The sequence below is a fragment of the Somniosus microcephalus genome, chromosome 4 (assembly GCF_052327205.1).
Source record: "Somniosus microcephalus isolate GS21.2 chromosome 4, FLI_Smic_1.0, whole genome shotgun sequence".
Lineage (NCBI taxonomy): Eukaryota > Metazoa > Chordata > Chondrichthyes > Squaliformes > Somniosidae > Somniosus > Somniosus microcephalus.
Genome location: NC_140990.1, coordinates 241,825,910 through 241,839,147, shown reverse-complemented (window position 1 = coordinate 241,839,147; position 13,238 = coordinate 241,825,910). Strand labels below are relative to the sequence as shown.

Genomic DNA, 13,238 nt, shown 5'->3' with positions numbered 1-13,238 from the left:
AGCTGCTGTTCTCCAACAGTAGCCAGTAAGGCCTGAGGTTAATAGCCAGTACTGCCACTGCAGGTCCGAGAGGCTCCAGCTGTGCTTTCGTTTTTACCCTCGTTTTAAAGCCATGCTAAGGGGTGAAGCAGTAACGAGGGTGCGACTGAGCCATTTTAATGACTTGGCCCACCAAATTTGGGCACTCTGAGGTCTGGACAGGCAGACTGCCCTCCAGGTATGCTCTGCCGAACCAGCGCCTGGCAAAGGCAGTGGGGAGGTACTGGAAAATCAGCCCCTATATGTAAAATATATAAAATCATTATTGATGCATTTACCTTCTCCCACTCTTCCTTTCCTTCCTCCTTAAATTCAACAAAATAGCCAGTAATTCTGGATCCACCATCTTTTGTTGGTGGAGCCCATTCAAGATCTACAGTTGACTTAGTCCAGTCTGTCACCTTAGGAAATGGAGGACCAGGTGGTGCTGTTAAAAAAAAGGAAATATTCAGTACAAGCTATCAACACCATGTTGTTAATCTATGGGCAGCACGGTGGCATAGTGGTTAGCACTGTTGCCTCACAGCGCCAGGGACCCGGGTTTGAATCCGGCCTCGGGCGACTGTCTGTGTGGAGTTTGCACATTCTCCCCGTGTTTGCATGGGTTTCCTCCGGGTGCTCCGGTTTCCTCCCACAGTCCAAAGATGTGCGGGTTAGGTTGATTGGCTATGATAAATTGACCCTTAGTGTTAGGGGGATTAAATACGTGGGGTTACGGGGATAGGGTGGGATATGTGTTGGTGTAGGGATTACGGGGATCGGGTGGGATATGTGTCGGTGCAGGCTCGATGGGCCGAAATGGCCTCTATCTGCACTGTGGGGTTTCTGTGATTCTGTGATAAAGCATAGGTTTTCAAACTGGCATCTAGGGGGTTCACGAGGGAATGCGGTCATCAGATTTCTGTATTTGTTGACTTACTCGCATGTTGTTTCTGTTGCTAAAATAGTAATAAAAAATATTGTTTGCAATATCGCATTGTTTTCCTTATGGATAGATGACATTGCCGGAAGTTAGGATAGCTGGTCCCTAGGAATGTGTAAATAGCTGCACCAGTGCACCAATATACCCACCTATAGGATCTCTTGCTATTACTGGGTCAGAAGGCATGCTTGGGGGTCCAACGCCTGCTGCATTGATGGCGAACACACGGAATTGATAATCTGAGCCTTCAATAAGGCCAGTTACGTGATAGGAGACTCCAAGTGGCATAATCCTAATTGGATCACGATTTATTCTATTCCATCTCTTCCCAGTGGTCTCTTTACGCTCTAACCAGTAGCCAGTTACTGGAGAGCCGCCATCATATTCTGGCTCTTCCCAGTTGACTATCATACCATCGCGGGTCACACTACTTATAGTTGGTTTGTCGCAAGCTCCAGGTACAGCTGTAAAAAAATATACATTTTATTGGTATTTTCTGAATCTACAACAGAAGTTAACTTGAGTATAGTTCCAAAAACTCTTGGACAACTCCAGCACAAAATTTAAATCACTTTTGTTAGTGAATGCAGAGAATTATAAAGCCTGTACAATTACTGGTATGTATTTTAACTCAAGTATTTTGTTAAACAATCAACAGTCTGAACTTAGAATTCAAGATAAACAATTTTGCTAGCCATTATTAAATATATAGAATTGAACTGTATTTATGGATGCATCTCTAAAGCTGGCAATATCAAAATATAGAATATCTGAAGGAAATTTATTTCAATACATACTAAACAGGTTTCTTGCTGTCTCTGGTTCACTGTCAAGAGGTTCACCGATACCATATTTATTCTGAGCCATGATGCGGAATACATATTCATGTCCTTCCAGTAACTTGGGTACTGCGCAAATACACTCTTTAACATCAGTGGTAACCTGAATCCAAGACTTCCTACTTGCTTCTCTCTTTTCAACAACATAGTTGGTGATCTTGGAGCCACCATCATCTTTTGGAGGTAGCCATGATAGGGTCACGTTCTCAGCACTAATTCCTTCAAACTTAATAGGACCAACTGGAGGACCAGGACAACCTATTAGAACAAAGTCAAAAATATGAATATTCTCAAATACACTCGTTATAGTAAATGATAGGAATGGACTTATTATTGCATTACCAAAACTAGAAATTTAAAGAGATAAGTTATAAAAAAGATTACCAAGAACATTGAGTCTCATTTCCTTGGAAGCAGTTCCGTAATTGTTCGTAGCAGTGAGGGTATAAAGACCAGTGTCCTTTCGGAGAGACTGATGAATTAGTAGAGTGCAACCATCCTCAGTCACAATTTTGTTGACATGCTGATCATATTCTACTTTAGATTTTTCTTCTGGTTTCTGGGCAGGTGCTTTGTACCATGTCAAAGTTGGGAATGGTGTGCCCTTGACTTTAGCTATAATGCTGATGTCTGTATGTTGTTCTGCCTCTAAGAATTCTTTAAGGTCAATTGCAGGTGCACCTAGACATGGGAATATTTAGTACATTTTAGGTAGGTTTAAATCTTGTGTTTTCTATATTGACATTGGTACAGTATGACATAATTGTGTCAGTACTTACATGTTTGATCTATCACAATAATAGGTCCAACAGGGTAACATGGTTTACTAGTGCCAGCTTCATTAACAGCTTTTACACGGAATTCATACTCTCCACCCTCATTAAGATCTTCTACTGTAAACTTGGTTTCTTCCACATCACGTCTGTTGCACTGCTTCCAGGATTCCTTCTTTTGTCCAGTAGGATCCAAGGCAAGACATTCAATAATGTAATGTGTTACTGGAGCCCCTCCGTCTTTCTTTGGTGGCCTCCAAGTAAGCGAAACAGAATTCTTAGTAGCCAAAACAATTTTGAGTTTTGTTGGAGGCTCAGGGGGATCTGAAATGTAAAAGTGCATTCATCAAAAAAAAAATTAACAAAAAGCAGAACCACTAAAATGAATTATACTGATATCTGAACTAGACTAGTATATGTTTCTAAAACTATAAACTTACGAATTGGATCTCTAGCCCTGGTCCTCTGAATGGTTTCTACTGGTGCACCAATGCCAAATCGGTTTTCTGCCCGGACACGGAAGAAGTACTCCTGCCCTTCAATAAGATCAGGCACAACATATGATGTGCCTGCACATGAAGCATTAGCTTTTACCCAAGCCTTTCCTTCTACAGTCTTTTTCTCCACAATGTAGCATTTAATTCTATCTCCACCATCATTATCTGGGGGCTTCCATGAAAGTTTGCAGGTACTCCTTGTAATTTCACTTACTCTGAGATCTTTTGGTGGTCCTGGCATATCTGAAACACACACAAGATATTTCATTTAATAATCACATTAAACTAATACAATTCATTCTATTTCAAATATAATTCAATAAAACAATTACATACCAAGAACATTTACTCTGACATGTACTGTCTTCTGTCCAGCCTTGTTCTTAGCAGTAATACTATATCGACCAGAATGGCTTCTGTTACATTCTGGAACAACCACAATTGTCTTTGTTTCTTTACTTTCGACCTACAAAAGACAAAAAGATGAATAATAAATCAGTAACTAAAATGCAAATTCCATTTCTACATTCCAAAATTTCAAACATGATACTGTAAATGAATCATTAACCACATTATTACCTGGGCATCAGCTGGTAGATTATGTCCATCATCCTAAACAAAATAGTAAAATATCAAAGGTTACAAAATCAGTTTAATCTTTATTTTTATTTTTTTTTTAAGAAGAAATCTGTGATTATTGATGATTGATTTGTTGTAGAGAAGATTTCATGTTAACCTTCCCCCTATTATTTTTGTCATGATGACATACTGGATGGTGCCAAATGTGATCTTCACCCAGAGCCTACATGATGGTGCCATTTCATTTTGACCTGAAGCTGATCTAAACCAACTTCAAACAAGAAAATACCCAGCCAGATCAAAAAAGCAAGCCCAGCATGTCGGAGGCAATAGCTGGGAGGGGTCATAGTTTGTGAAAGATACCTATGATTTAAAGAAAGAAGACCACCCTTCTTTAATTAGACATCCTTCATATACTGTAGAGCCAATATCACACTAAAATGAATACACCCCTGCTGAGGAGCTTTAACCATTTTTACGGGGAGTGGGAGGCAAGGAGTTGTTTTGCGTTTGGGAAACCCGGAAGAAAGGGTTTCCCTCAGGTCCAGCTGAATTTAACGGCAGGACCTGATTGACATTTTTTGTTTCTGTTTCCCGGCAGCAGCCAGACAGATTGACAGGCTGGCAGGTGGGTAGGCCTTTGGCAGCAGGCCACAATGGGGAGCGTGGAGGAAGGAGGGAGGGATTGGAAAGGTTGGTGGGGGGAGGGGGAGGGAGATCGGAAAGGCCAGGGTGAGTTCAGAAGGGCCAGGGGGAGATCAGAAAGGCTGTGGGGGGGGGGGGGGGGAGAGTCATCGAGGCTCGGGGGGGGGGGGGGAGGGGATTATTAGGTTATCAGACTAATTTTTGCTTTTTCTGAATAGGCTTTCTGTAGTACCCTGGGGACAGAGGGAAGTAGAGGTAATGCACACAAAAACTTTAGTGTTCAGGAAAAGGAGAAGCTGTCCAATTACCTCTTCTGGAGTAGAAATAAGGGAATTGATCATTTTCTGCAAATGCACACAAGCCTATTGACACCCAATGCCATACCTTGAAGATCCATACAAATCTTCTTTTCATGTCAATGAACTGTGAGGTGCCTTAGTGCACCCAGCTAGATGGTGTTTTGAAGATACCCAGTAAATAATCAACATGGCACGGTAGCATTGTGTGCTGTTTACTGATGTAACAAAGATATTACATTGGTACCCTCTATGCCCTCAAATTGCAGCTAGTTCATCCATTATGGGCTTATCAGAATGACTTTGGCAATATTGTTGATTTACCATTCTGCCTTGATCTAGTAACTAAATGCAGCACCCCAATGCTTGTAAATGCTAGTGGTTGATGTGCCATGTGGACTGTTCCTTCATACTGTTGCTCTGCGCCCACTTCTCTTAAAGATGTGCTCCCCAGACTTAAACGGGTCTATTTGCAGGACAGCTAGATGTAGGAGAACACCCTTATAAGATATTGCTATTTTGATCCCAAAGTAGGAGATCCTGAACTTATTTGCATTGGATGGGGCATGGGAATATTGTAGGGCGACTACTTACTGCAGAAATTTAGAGTGTATTAGAGAGTCCCCTACCACATCAGTGTGATATATTTCCTTTTCCCACACCAGCCATCCCGTGATCTCACTGGTCAGTGAGATTGCTAATTTAGGACCTGAGTCTTTTGCAAGCATAAGATCAAGTACCAACAAATAAACTTCTACTATGATAGATCCATCCAGGAAGGAGGTGAGGAGATAATATCGCAGAGCACTGTGATCTGCTCTAAGAGTAAGAACACTTTCTATTGAACTATGCAGAGATGCTCCTGAAAAATATCAGCTTCTGTTATGGGAACAAGTTGGGATTTTAGATGTTTAAATGTGAAGCCCAATTCCTGGAAGTGAGCACTTTTGAGCTGTCTGCCTGGCAGAGTACCAGCTAAGAACCTTGATTAACCAGTACACGTGGAGATGCTGCATCATTATTGGTGCAGCAACTACTGAAAGGTACATGGTGAACACCTTGGACATCAGTCAAGGGCTAAAGTAAAGCATACTGTCTGGATGAAATGACATAGGGTGAACATCTTGAGATTTTTTGTTTAGGGATTGGTTTAGTTTCCTAAGATTCCATATGCCATGGAGTCCTAATTTCTTCAGCACACTTTAAATAATTGGAGTAATATCCCTTATTTTCTGCTAATTGTGAATGTATTTAATCACCTCTGATATCAGAAATATTTTAAAATTGGGGTGGGGGGAGGGAAATTGAGTGGAATTAATTGGAAGAAAAATCAAGCAGGCTGCATCATGCATATGTGATCTTCCCCATCAGACTTACCTTTCTGCCCTCTGCCCAAATGATTCTTTACACTGTGGTGGTAAAGATTGAAATCTACCCCTGGGCGTTCTTTACAGGTCATAGAGCAGCCAAGGTTTTATACAAACTGTGGCAAGTTCTTCACACTTTGATAGGGATTAAGTGGACAAAACATTTCACAAGGAGGTATCAAGTAGGTAGAGAGGATCAGCTGAGAGTGGCTCTTTCTGTCCCCAACAACTGGCAAGGTTTGGAAGCTAAGCAGAGCCAGGCCTGGTTAGTGCCTGGAGGGTTGACCATCAGGGAAGACCAGGTGCAGAAGGTCACGGAAGGAGCCCCGAGGAGGGGCGGTTGGTGAGAAGGTCACGGAAGGAGCCCCGGGAGGGACGGCTGGTGAGCAGGCCCGGGCGTTGGGCTGAAGATTGTCGGACAGGAGGAATGGTGGAAATGGAATGGCGGCGCGCACAGATGCAGCGGCTTTGCTTCTCCCAGGATGGTGCTATTTACATTTAATGTTAATGTTATTTGTACTGGACTCATGGGAGCTTGCAGGATCACATTTTGTTGTGCATTGTACAATGACAATAAAGTTGAATTATTAATTATTATTATTAAAAGTACAAGCCATATGAAACAAAAGTCCAAATCAGCTACACCAGCCTCAGCAACAAAAGACAACTAATTTATATTATCAGGAAACAGCAAACAAAATGTATATAGTCCCTTGATTGTCAGGGTATGTTGTTCAGTCTTATCACAGCTGGCAAATTAACTTCACTATAGTAACTCCCTAGAGCACACCCAAGCAAGTGTGGTCATCCTGAATCCCACATGCCCAATTGAATTGGGATGGCTTTGAGGATTCCTTCCTGGGGACAGAGGTGTGACTATACATACCTACATATAATTAAAATATTTCATACCTTTATCACTGTCTTAGCTTGTCCTTCAAACTCCCAATTAATCTTTGGAAAAGGACGGCCTGTTACAATCGCTGGAATTCTCAAAGGTGCACCGGCATGGCAATTGAGGAAATCTTGTGCACCAAGTTCCAATGTAATATCTGGTTCCTCTGTAAATTATGAAGAAAAATATGTTGATTATAACCTGTAAGAAGCATGTTCTAATACTCTAAAGTACTAAATCTAGAGGTACTTACCTAGAATTTCCTTCATAATTATTTCTGAAGTTGATAAACTTGGTTCAGATTCTCCTGCAGCATTAACAGCTTTAACCCGGAACCTGTACTTCTTGAGTGCCTGTAAGTTGGGCACCACATATTCACAGTTCGGAACTAGTTTATCTGGCTCTGATGCTCTTGTCCAATCAGATGAGCCCTCTTCCTGCATCTCAATAATATAACCTTTGATTGGGCTATGACCATCTTTTTCTGGGCGTTTCCATGCAAGTGATATTGTATTCTTAGCTTTGTCAGTGACTGCAGGACAGGATGGAGCACCTGGTGGATCTTGGGGGGAAAAAGAACAACTTTTCATACTTATGTTGATTTCCCCCATTTTTGCAGTATGTTTAAATATGTCTCAATACTATTGGTTTGCTTTAAGAGTAATAAAAAATAAAATATATTTTACAATGACCTGATCTTGCTTACATTAATTCAAGTATTACTATCACATTTATGATTGTATGTGGATTATTTTAGGAAAGTTTTATCTTAATAAAAGTTTTAATCAACTATTGTTTCTTCAACTAAGAAGCAGAAATATCTAACTGATATCTATGGATTTACTGAAACTTACTTATAGGATCAGCTGCCAAAACAGGATCAGAAGGTTCACTAGGAGGTCCAGCTCCAGCAGCATTTACAGCCATGACTCTGAACTGATACTCAACACCTTCTATCAAGCGGAGGACAGTGAAGTTTAGACCTTTTACAGCTGGCTTTGTCAGTGGAGCTCTGTTGATGCGTGTCCAATACACACCACCCACTTCTCTCTTCTCTATATAGTAACCTGTGATTGTAGCACCACCATTGTCCAATGGAGGGTCCCAAGATACAAGCATAGAAGACCTTGAAACATCAGACACTATTGGTTTACTTGGTGGTCCTGGGAGGCCGAATGGGTCTTTGATTGTCACTTTTTCAGACATACAGCCATCGCTAATTCCATACTTGTTCTCTGCTCTAACTCTAAATTGATATTCTCCATCAGTTGTCAGTTTCCATACCTAAAAAGAAGAAAACTTTGGTTACACAATTTGTTAAACTGTAGTAAGAAGCTGTTGAAAACATAAACCTAATGCAATAATATGAAAAGGAAACATTACGCCATATCGTCTTTCAATAATAAAGTTTGTGATCTCCTCCCATTCAGATTTCTTCTTGCTTGCATCACGCTTGTCAACAATATAGTTAGTTATTTCACTGCCACCATTGTCCTCAGGGGCATCCCAAGTCAGATAGCAGGATTCAGCTTTGATATCAGAAACTTTAAGGTTTCTTGGTGGTGAAGGTTTATCTGAAGTTAAAAAATTGCAAATTAAATCAATATTTAAACAAAAGAGTCACTTTTCGCGAATTTATTATACAAGCCTCATAACATTTTCTCAAATTCTTTGTTGTAATTGTTTTGTTTTCTTACCTAGAATATTAACATTCACAGACTGGGAGGCTGACCCTAGGCGGTTTGAAACAGTAATAGTGTAAGTATCTGTGTCCTTTCTAACAGTTGCAGGAATACTAAACTTCGTCATTGCATTAGTTCTTGATACTACTTCAGTATCTATCTTCTGTCGGTCAGTTGATTTTTCCACTACAGTCTCTCCTTTACTCCACTGAATTTTGGGAAAAGGGAGGCCTTCCACCTCAGCTGGAATTTCAATTGGTTCACCAACTTTAACAGCTATAACATCTTTCTTAACTTTCAGCAGCAGTTTCACAGTTGGAGGCACTGTTAGGAAAATAAGCAAATCAAACAAGAACAAAAATGTTAAAGAAAAATATATGGAAATTTGAAAAAATTATACTTATATTTTCAACATGATAAGTTAGTTACAGGTCAATAGCACAGGACATAACTACTGACTGCATGTACCTTCATCATCTTGTACTATTACATTAATAGTAATTGATGGTTCACTTTCTCCAATTTCATTGACAGCTCTGACACGGAAGTCATGCATGTGTAGGTCTTGTAGATCCTCAACCACAAAAGTTGTATCTGGACAAACCCGTTGGTTAACTCTCTCAAATTCAGGCTGGTCATGTCTTTTCTTTTCAACAATGTATCCTAAAATGGGACGACCACCATCATTTCGTGGAGGTTTCCAATTAAGTGTGACTGTTGACTTTGTTCTCTCTGTATATGTAAACTTCTCAGGCGAAGTTGGTGGACCTACAATTAAAATACATTTTCAATTTAAACATCTGTAACATATATGAACAGAAATGATTTAATTCCCCTGTTTTCCTTATATCTTACCTAGGGGATCAACTGCAGCTATAGGTCCAAGTTCAACAGAAGGACCACAGCCATACTTATTTTGAGCACAAATACGGAACATGTATTCCTGTCCTTCAAGAAGACCAACAATGTCACATTTGGATTTTTCTGTCTCCATTGGTTGTCTCCAGGAATGCATTTTAACATCCTTTTTCTCAACAACATAGCCAGTGATATCACTACCACCATCATCTGTGGGTTCAGACCAGTTAAGTAATATCATCTTTCTTGTAACAACTACAGGTTTTAGATCCAGTATAGGGCCGGGCACATCTGAAAGAAAAGGTGGTACATACCATTTAGATTTAACCAAGATACTGATGTAGAACACCAACCTATTTTACTTTTGTTTCTTTAGTATGTGTCTTACCTACGATACCCACTCGGGTCCATGCAGATTTGGAGCCGCTGCTATTTGTACCAGTGACTATGTATCTGCCAAAATCGCTTCTTTGTGAATTCTTTATAATTAACTCTGTCTTAGTACCAACTGTTTCGATAACAACAAGATTTTCATCAAGTTTTCCTTCTTCCTTGATCCATTTAATTTCTGGAGTTGGTCGGCCTGTTACAGTGGCAGGAAGTCTAATGGTTTCTCCAGCTTGTTTTAGAATACCTGCTCTTACACTGACATCAAGTTCTACTACTGGAGGCTCTGTAAAACAAGATGTGTTTTTATAAATAAAAACAGAAAGAAAATCAAAAAATATAAACCTATTACGAAGTAATTGCATAATTCTTAATACCTTTTGGTTCCCTTACGGTTACAGCTTGTGTCAGACCAGGAGCTCCTTCTCCAGCATTATTGACTGCCACCACACGAATTATATAATCTGCATCTTCTCTAACCCCAAAGACTGTGAACTTGCACTCTTTAGCTAGTCTTTCTGTGCAGCGTGACCATTCCTTTGATCCTACAAGTTGCTTGTCAACATGATAACCAGTGATGTCACCGCCACCATCGTAGATAGGAGGATCCCACTCTACATCTATTGATGTTGCAGATGTGTCATGGATTCTTGGTATTGGTGGCCCAGGTGGCACTTAAACAGAAAAAAATATATATTAATTGTAAAATGAATAAGAGGTGCATAAAATTTTTGTGCTTTTTAGTTTAGCAGCTACTGTTAAGCCAGTACTTACAAATTGGGTCCCGTGCTGTCTTGGGTTCCGAAGGTAAACTGAATTTTCCAGGACCAGCTGCATTTTCTGCACAGACTCTGAATATATATGTTAATCCCTCCATGAGTCCTTCAACCCGTGTTTCTAGAGCATTTAGTGAGTTTCTATTAACTCGAGTCCAGTGCGTGCTGTTAATTTCCTTTTTTTCAATCCAGTAGCCTAAAATAGGGCTACCGTTGTCTTTTGGTTCTTTCCATGTAACAACCATACTATTGCTAGTAACATCCTCCACTTCAGGTTTATCAGGTGCATCAGGAGGATCTAAATCAGGAATGACAAGGATAAGTAAATTGCAATACTGGTAACAACAAACCAATATCAAATAACATTGTTAGAAAAAGTTGGAAGCTATGTTATATCACTGAGGTAATTCTATAAACAATGTTGGTGACAAATAAAATTTTAACGCAACATTTAACTGGTGTATCATATATGATGGTGATTTTGAGAAAGAAAAGTAAAAGCTTACCAAATGGATTTTTGGCAGTGAGTGGCTGTGAGACACATGATGGCCCAGGACCAAATTTATTTTCTGCTACCACACGGAAAATGTATTCTTTTCCTTCAATAAGTTTAGTCACATGATATTTGCAATGTCTAAGAGTTGTTGTTACAGTAATCCAGCTGATTTCAGCTTTGGAATTATCTTTCTTCTCCAAGACATAGTTAAGAATCTCACTACCACCATTGTCCAAAGGAGGATCCCACTTACAGATGACAGAATCTTTTCTGACTTCCTCAAATATGAAGTTGATAGGTGGGCCAGGTGTGTCTGGAATGCCGAATAAAAAATTCATAAATGATGTTAATCGTAACAACTGTAAATATTTGTATTTTAGCAGCTTCTTATAAAAATATTATTGTAACATCTATGAAAGAATCTTACCTAGGACAGCTACTTCACAACTTGCATGGGCAACACCATGATCATTTTCTACTTTGATGGTAAATTTTCCATAGTCTCTTCTGATGGAATCCCGAACCATAATTTGGGACTCTCCTGTTCTGCTGTTGTCAAGAGTTAAACGTTCTGGTAAACTGAGATAGAAAGGCTCCTCCACTACAACTTCCTTCTTCTGAACTGGTACTATTTTTACTACTCTCTTTTTGATTTCTTCAGGTCTGATTACTTCATCGTTTCGAAGCCATGTCACAGTTGGATAAGGAGAACCAGAAATACGGGCTAGAAGATCAATCTCATCACCCCTTCTGACATTTAATCCATACTGAAGATTTCCAATGAGGAAGACCTTGGGTGGATCTGTACAGAAAAGCAGAGTAATTGTAAATAAAACTTATTTATTATTACTGAACTGTTCAACCTTGAAACTGTTGTAAATTGTTTCCTCAGCTGGTAATTTATAAAAATGAAGGAATCAAGTTTTGACCTGTTTAATAATTTTTCTGAGTTTCACATGAAAAAGAATACTCACCAACTGGGTCTAAAGCTTTGACTCCTGGAGTTATTCTTGAAGGATCACTAACTCCAGCAACATTCTCAGCACGTGCACGGAACTGGTATTCAGTTCCTTCCTCAAGATTCTTTACAGTATAAGACAGAACAGGAACCAAGTATTCATTGCATCTCTCCCATTTGTCACTTCCTTTAGCTATCTTTTCTATGATATAGCCCATGATCTTACAGCCACCATCATAAAGAGGTGGTTTCCATGTGAGTGTTGCTGATTTTGACGTTGGATCCTGGACCTCAAGATCAATTGGCGGATCAGGGCGTTCTGAAGGAAAATTTAAAACATAAATTTAATAGTATTCCAAATATTACAATGATTACATGCTAAGTAGATATATATCATTTGGTGATTTTTTTTCCCCCCGAAATACTTACGCTTTTGATCCTCTGCGATAACTGGGTTGCGAAGCTCAGTGTATTCACCACCACCAATTTTGTTAACAGCCTTTACACGGAAATAGTATTCACTATTTGGAATAAGATCTTTTACTGGCCAGCTCAGTTTATTCTCACCAGACATTACTGGTGTATATGTTCTTCTACCAGACTCCCGACGTTGAAGAACATAATGCAGAATTGGGCTGCCGCCATCATACTCAGGAGGATCCCAGGTTACCTTGCAAGAACTTTTGGTGACGTCACTTGCTCTGATATCTTTACACTGACCAGGCAATCCTTAATTAAAACAAATGAAAGCATGTTATTTCAAACTGAAAATAAACTATTTTTTCAGACAAGAAATTAATTACATTAAAGAAATCCGCCTCCATTTCTTTTCAAAATATTACCTATGACTTTAACATTAATGGTGCCTGTCGTTGAACCCAGTTTGTTCTCCAAAGTAATAGTGTAGACACCAGCATCAGCATGAACACTGTTGGTAATCTCAAGGGATGCACTAGCATAATCACTCTTCATAGTCACTCTGTCATCTGCTTTCAGTTCCTTTCCATTCTTATACCATGAAACAGTTGGTACTGGTACAGCTCTAAAGGGTACACCGATTTTCAATTTCTCACCCTCCACAACAATTATATCTTGAGTCTGTACTTCGATACTTGGGTTACCTATTAAAATAAATATGTATTTTTTAAGTAATATGCAAAATGTAATACTATTAATAGCAGAACTACAATTTCAGATTGAGAAAGGTAATATTTCAAAAGAAAGCTGTT

The 13,238-nt window shown here is 39.5% G+C and overlaps 1 protein-coding gene across 50 annotated transcripts in view; it reads right to left on the bottom strand.

The window, feature by feature from the left end:
- The window catches only part of LOC147120302 (titin-like), a 359,546-nt gene that overhangs the window by 80,487 nt on the left and 265,821 nt on the right, over window positions 1-13,238 (bottom strand). For all 50 annotated transcript variants that reach the window (XM_085986008.1, XM_085986052.1, XM_085986054.1 and 47 more), the window contains 23 exons: window positions 12,852-13,130; window positions 12,439-12,738; window positions 12,026-12,328; window positions 11,479-11,853; window positions 11,062-11,364; window positions 10,554-10,853; window positions 10,157-10,453; window positions 9,781-10,065; window positions 9,390-9,683; window positions 9,003-9,302; window positions 8,550-8,858; window positions 8,236-8,426; window positions 7,707-8,136; window positions 7,106-7,414; window positions 6,870-7,018; window positions 3,650-3,682; window positions 3,407-3,536; window positions 3,014-3,313; window positions 2,580-2,897; window positions 2,185-2,481; window positions 1,759-2,058; window positions 1,111-1,425; window positions 318-466 (listed from right to left, as the gene is read on the bottom strand). In XM_085986008.1, coding sequence (XP_085842134.1) covers window positions 318-466; window positions 1,111-1,425; window positions 1,759-2,058; window positions 2,185-2,481; window positions 2,580-2,897; window positions 3,014-3,313; window positions 3,407-3,536; window positions 3,650-3,682; window positions 6,870-7,018; window positions 7,106-7,414; window positions 7,707-8,136; window positions 8,236-8,426; window positions 8,550-8,858; window positions 9,003-9,302; window positions 9,390-9,683; window positions 9,781-10,065; window positions 10,157-10,453; window positions 10,554-10,853; window positions 11,062-11,364; window positions 11,479-11,853; window positions 12,026-12,328; window positions 12,439-12,738; window positions 12,852-13,130 — 6,266 coding nt within the window. The remainder of the gene's footprint in view (window positions 1-317; window positions 467-1,110; window positions 1,426-1,758; window positions 2,059-2,184; window positions 2,482-2,579; window positions 2,898-3,013; window positions 3,314-3,406; window positions 3,537-3,649; window positions 3,683-6,869; window positions 7,019-7,105; window positions 7,415-7,706; window positions 8,137-8,235; window positions 8,427-8,549; window positions 8,859-9,002; window positions 9,303-9,389; window positions 9,684-9,780; window positions 10,066-10,156; window positions 10,454-10,553; window positions 10,854-11,061; window positions 11,365-11,478; window positions 11,854-12,025; window positions 12,329-12,438; window positions 12,739-12,851; window positions 13,131-13,238) is intronic.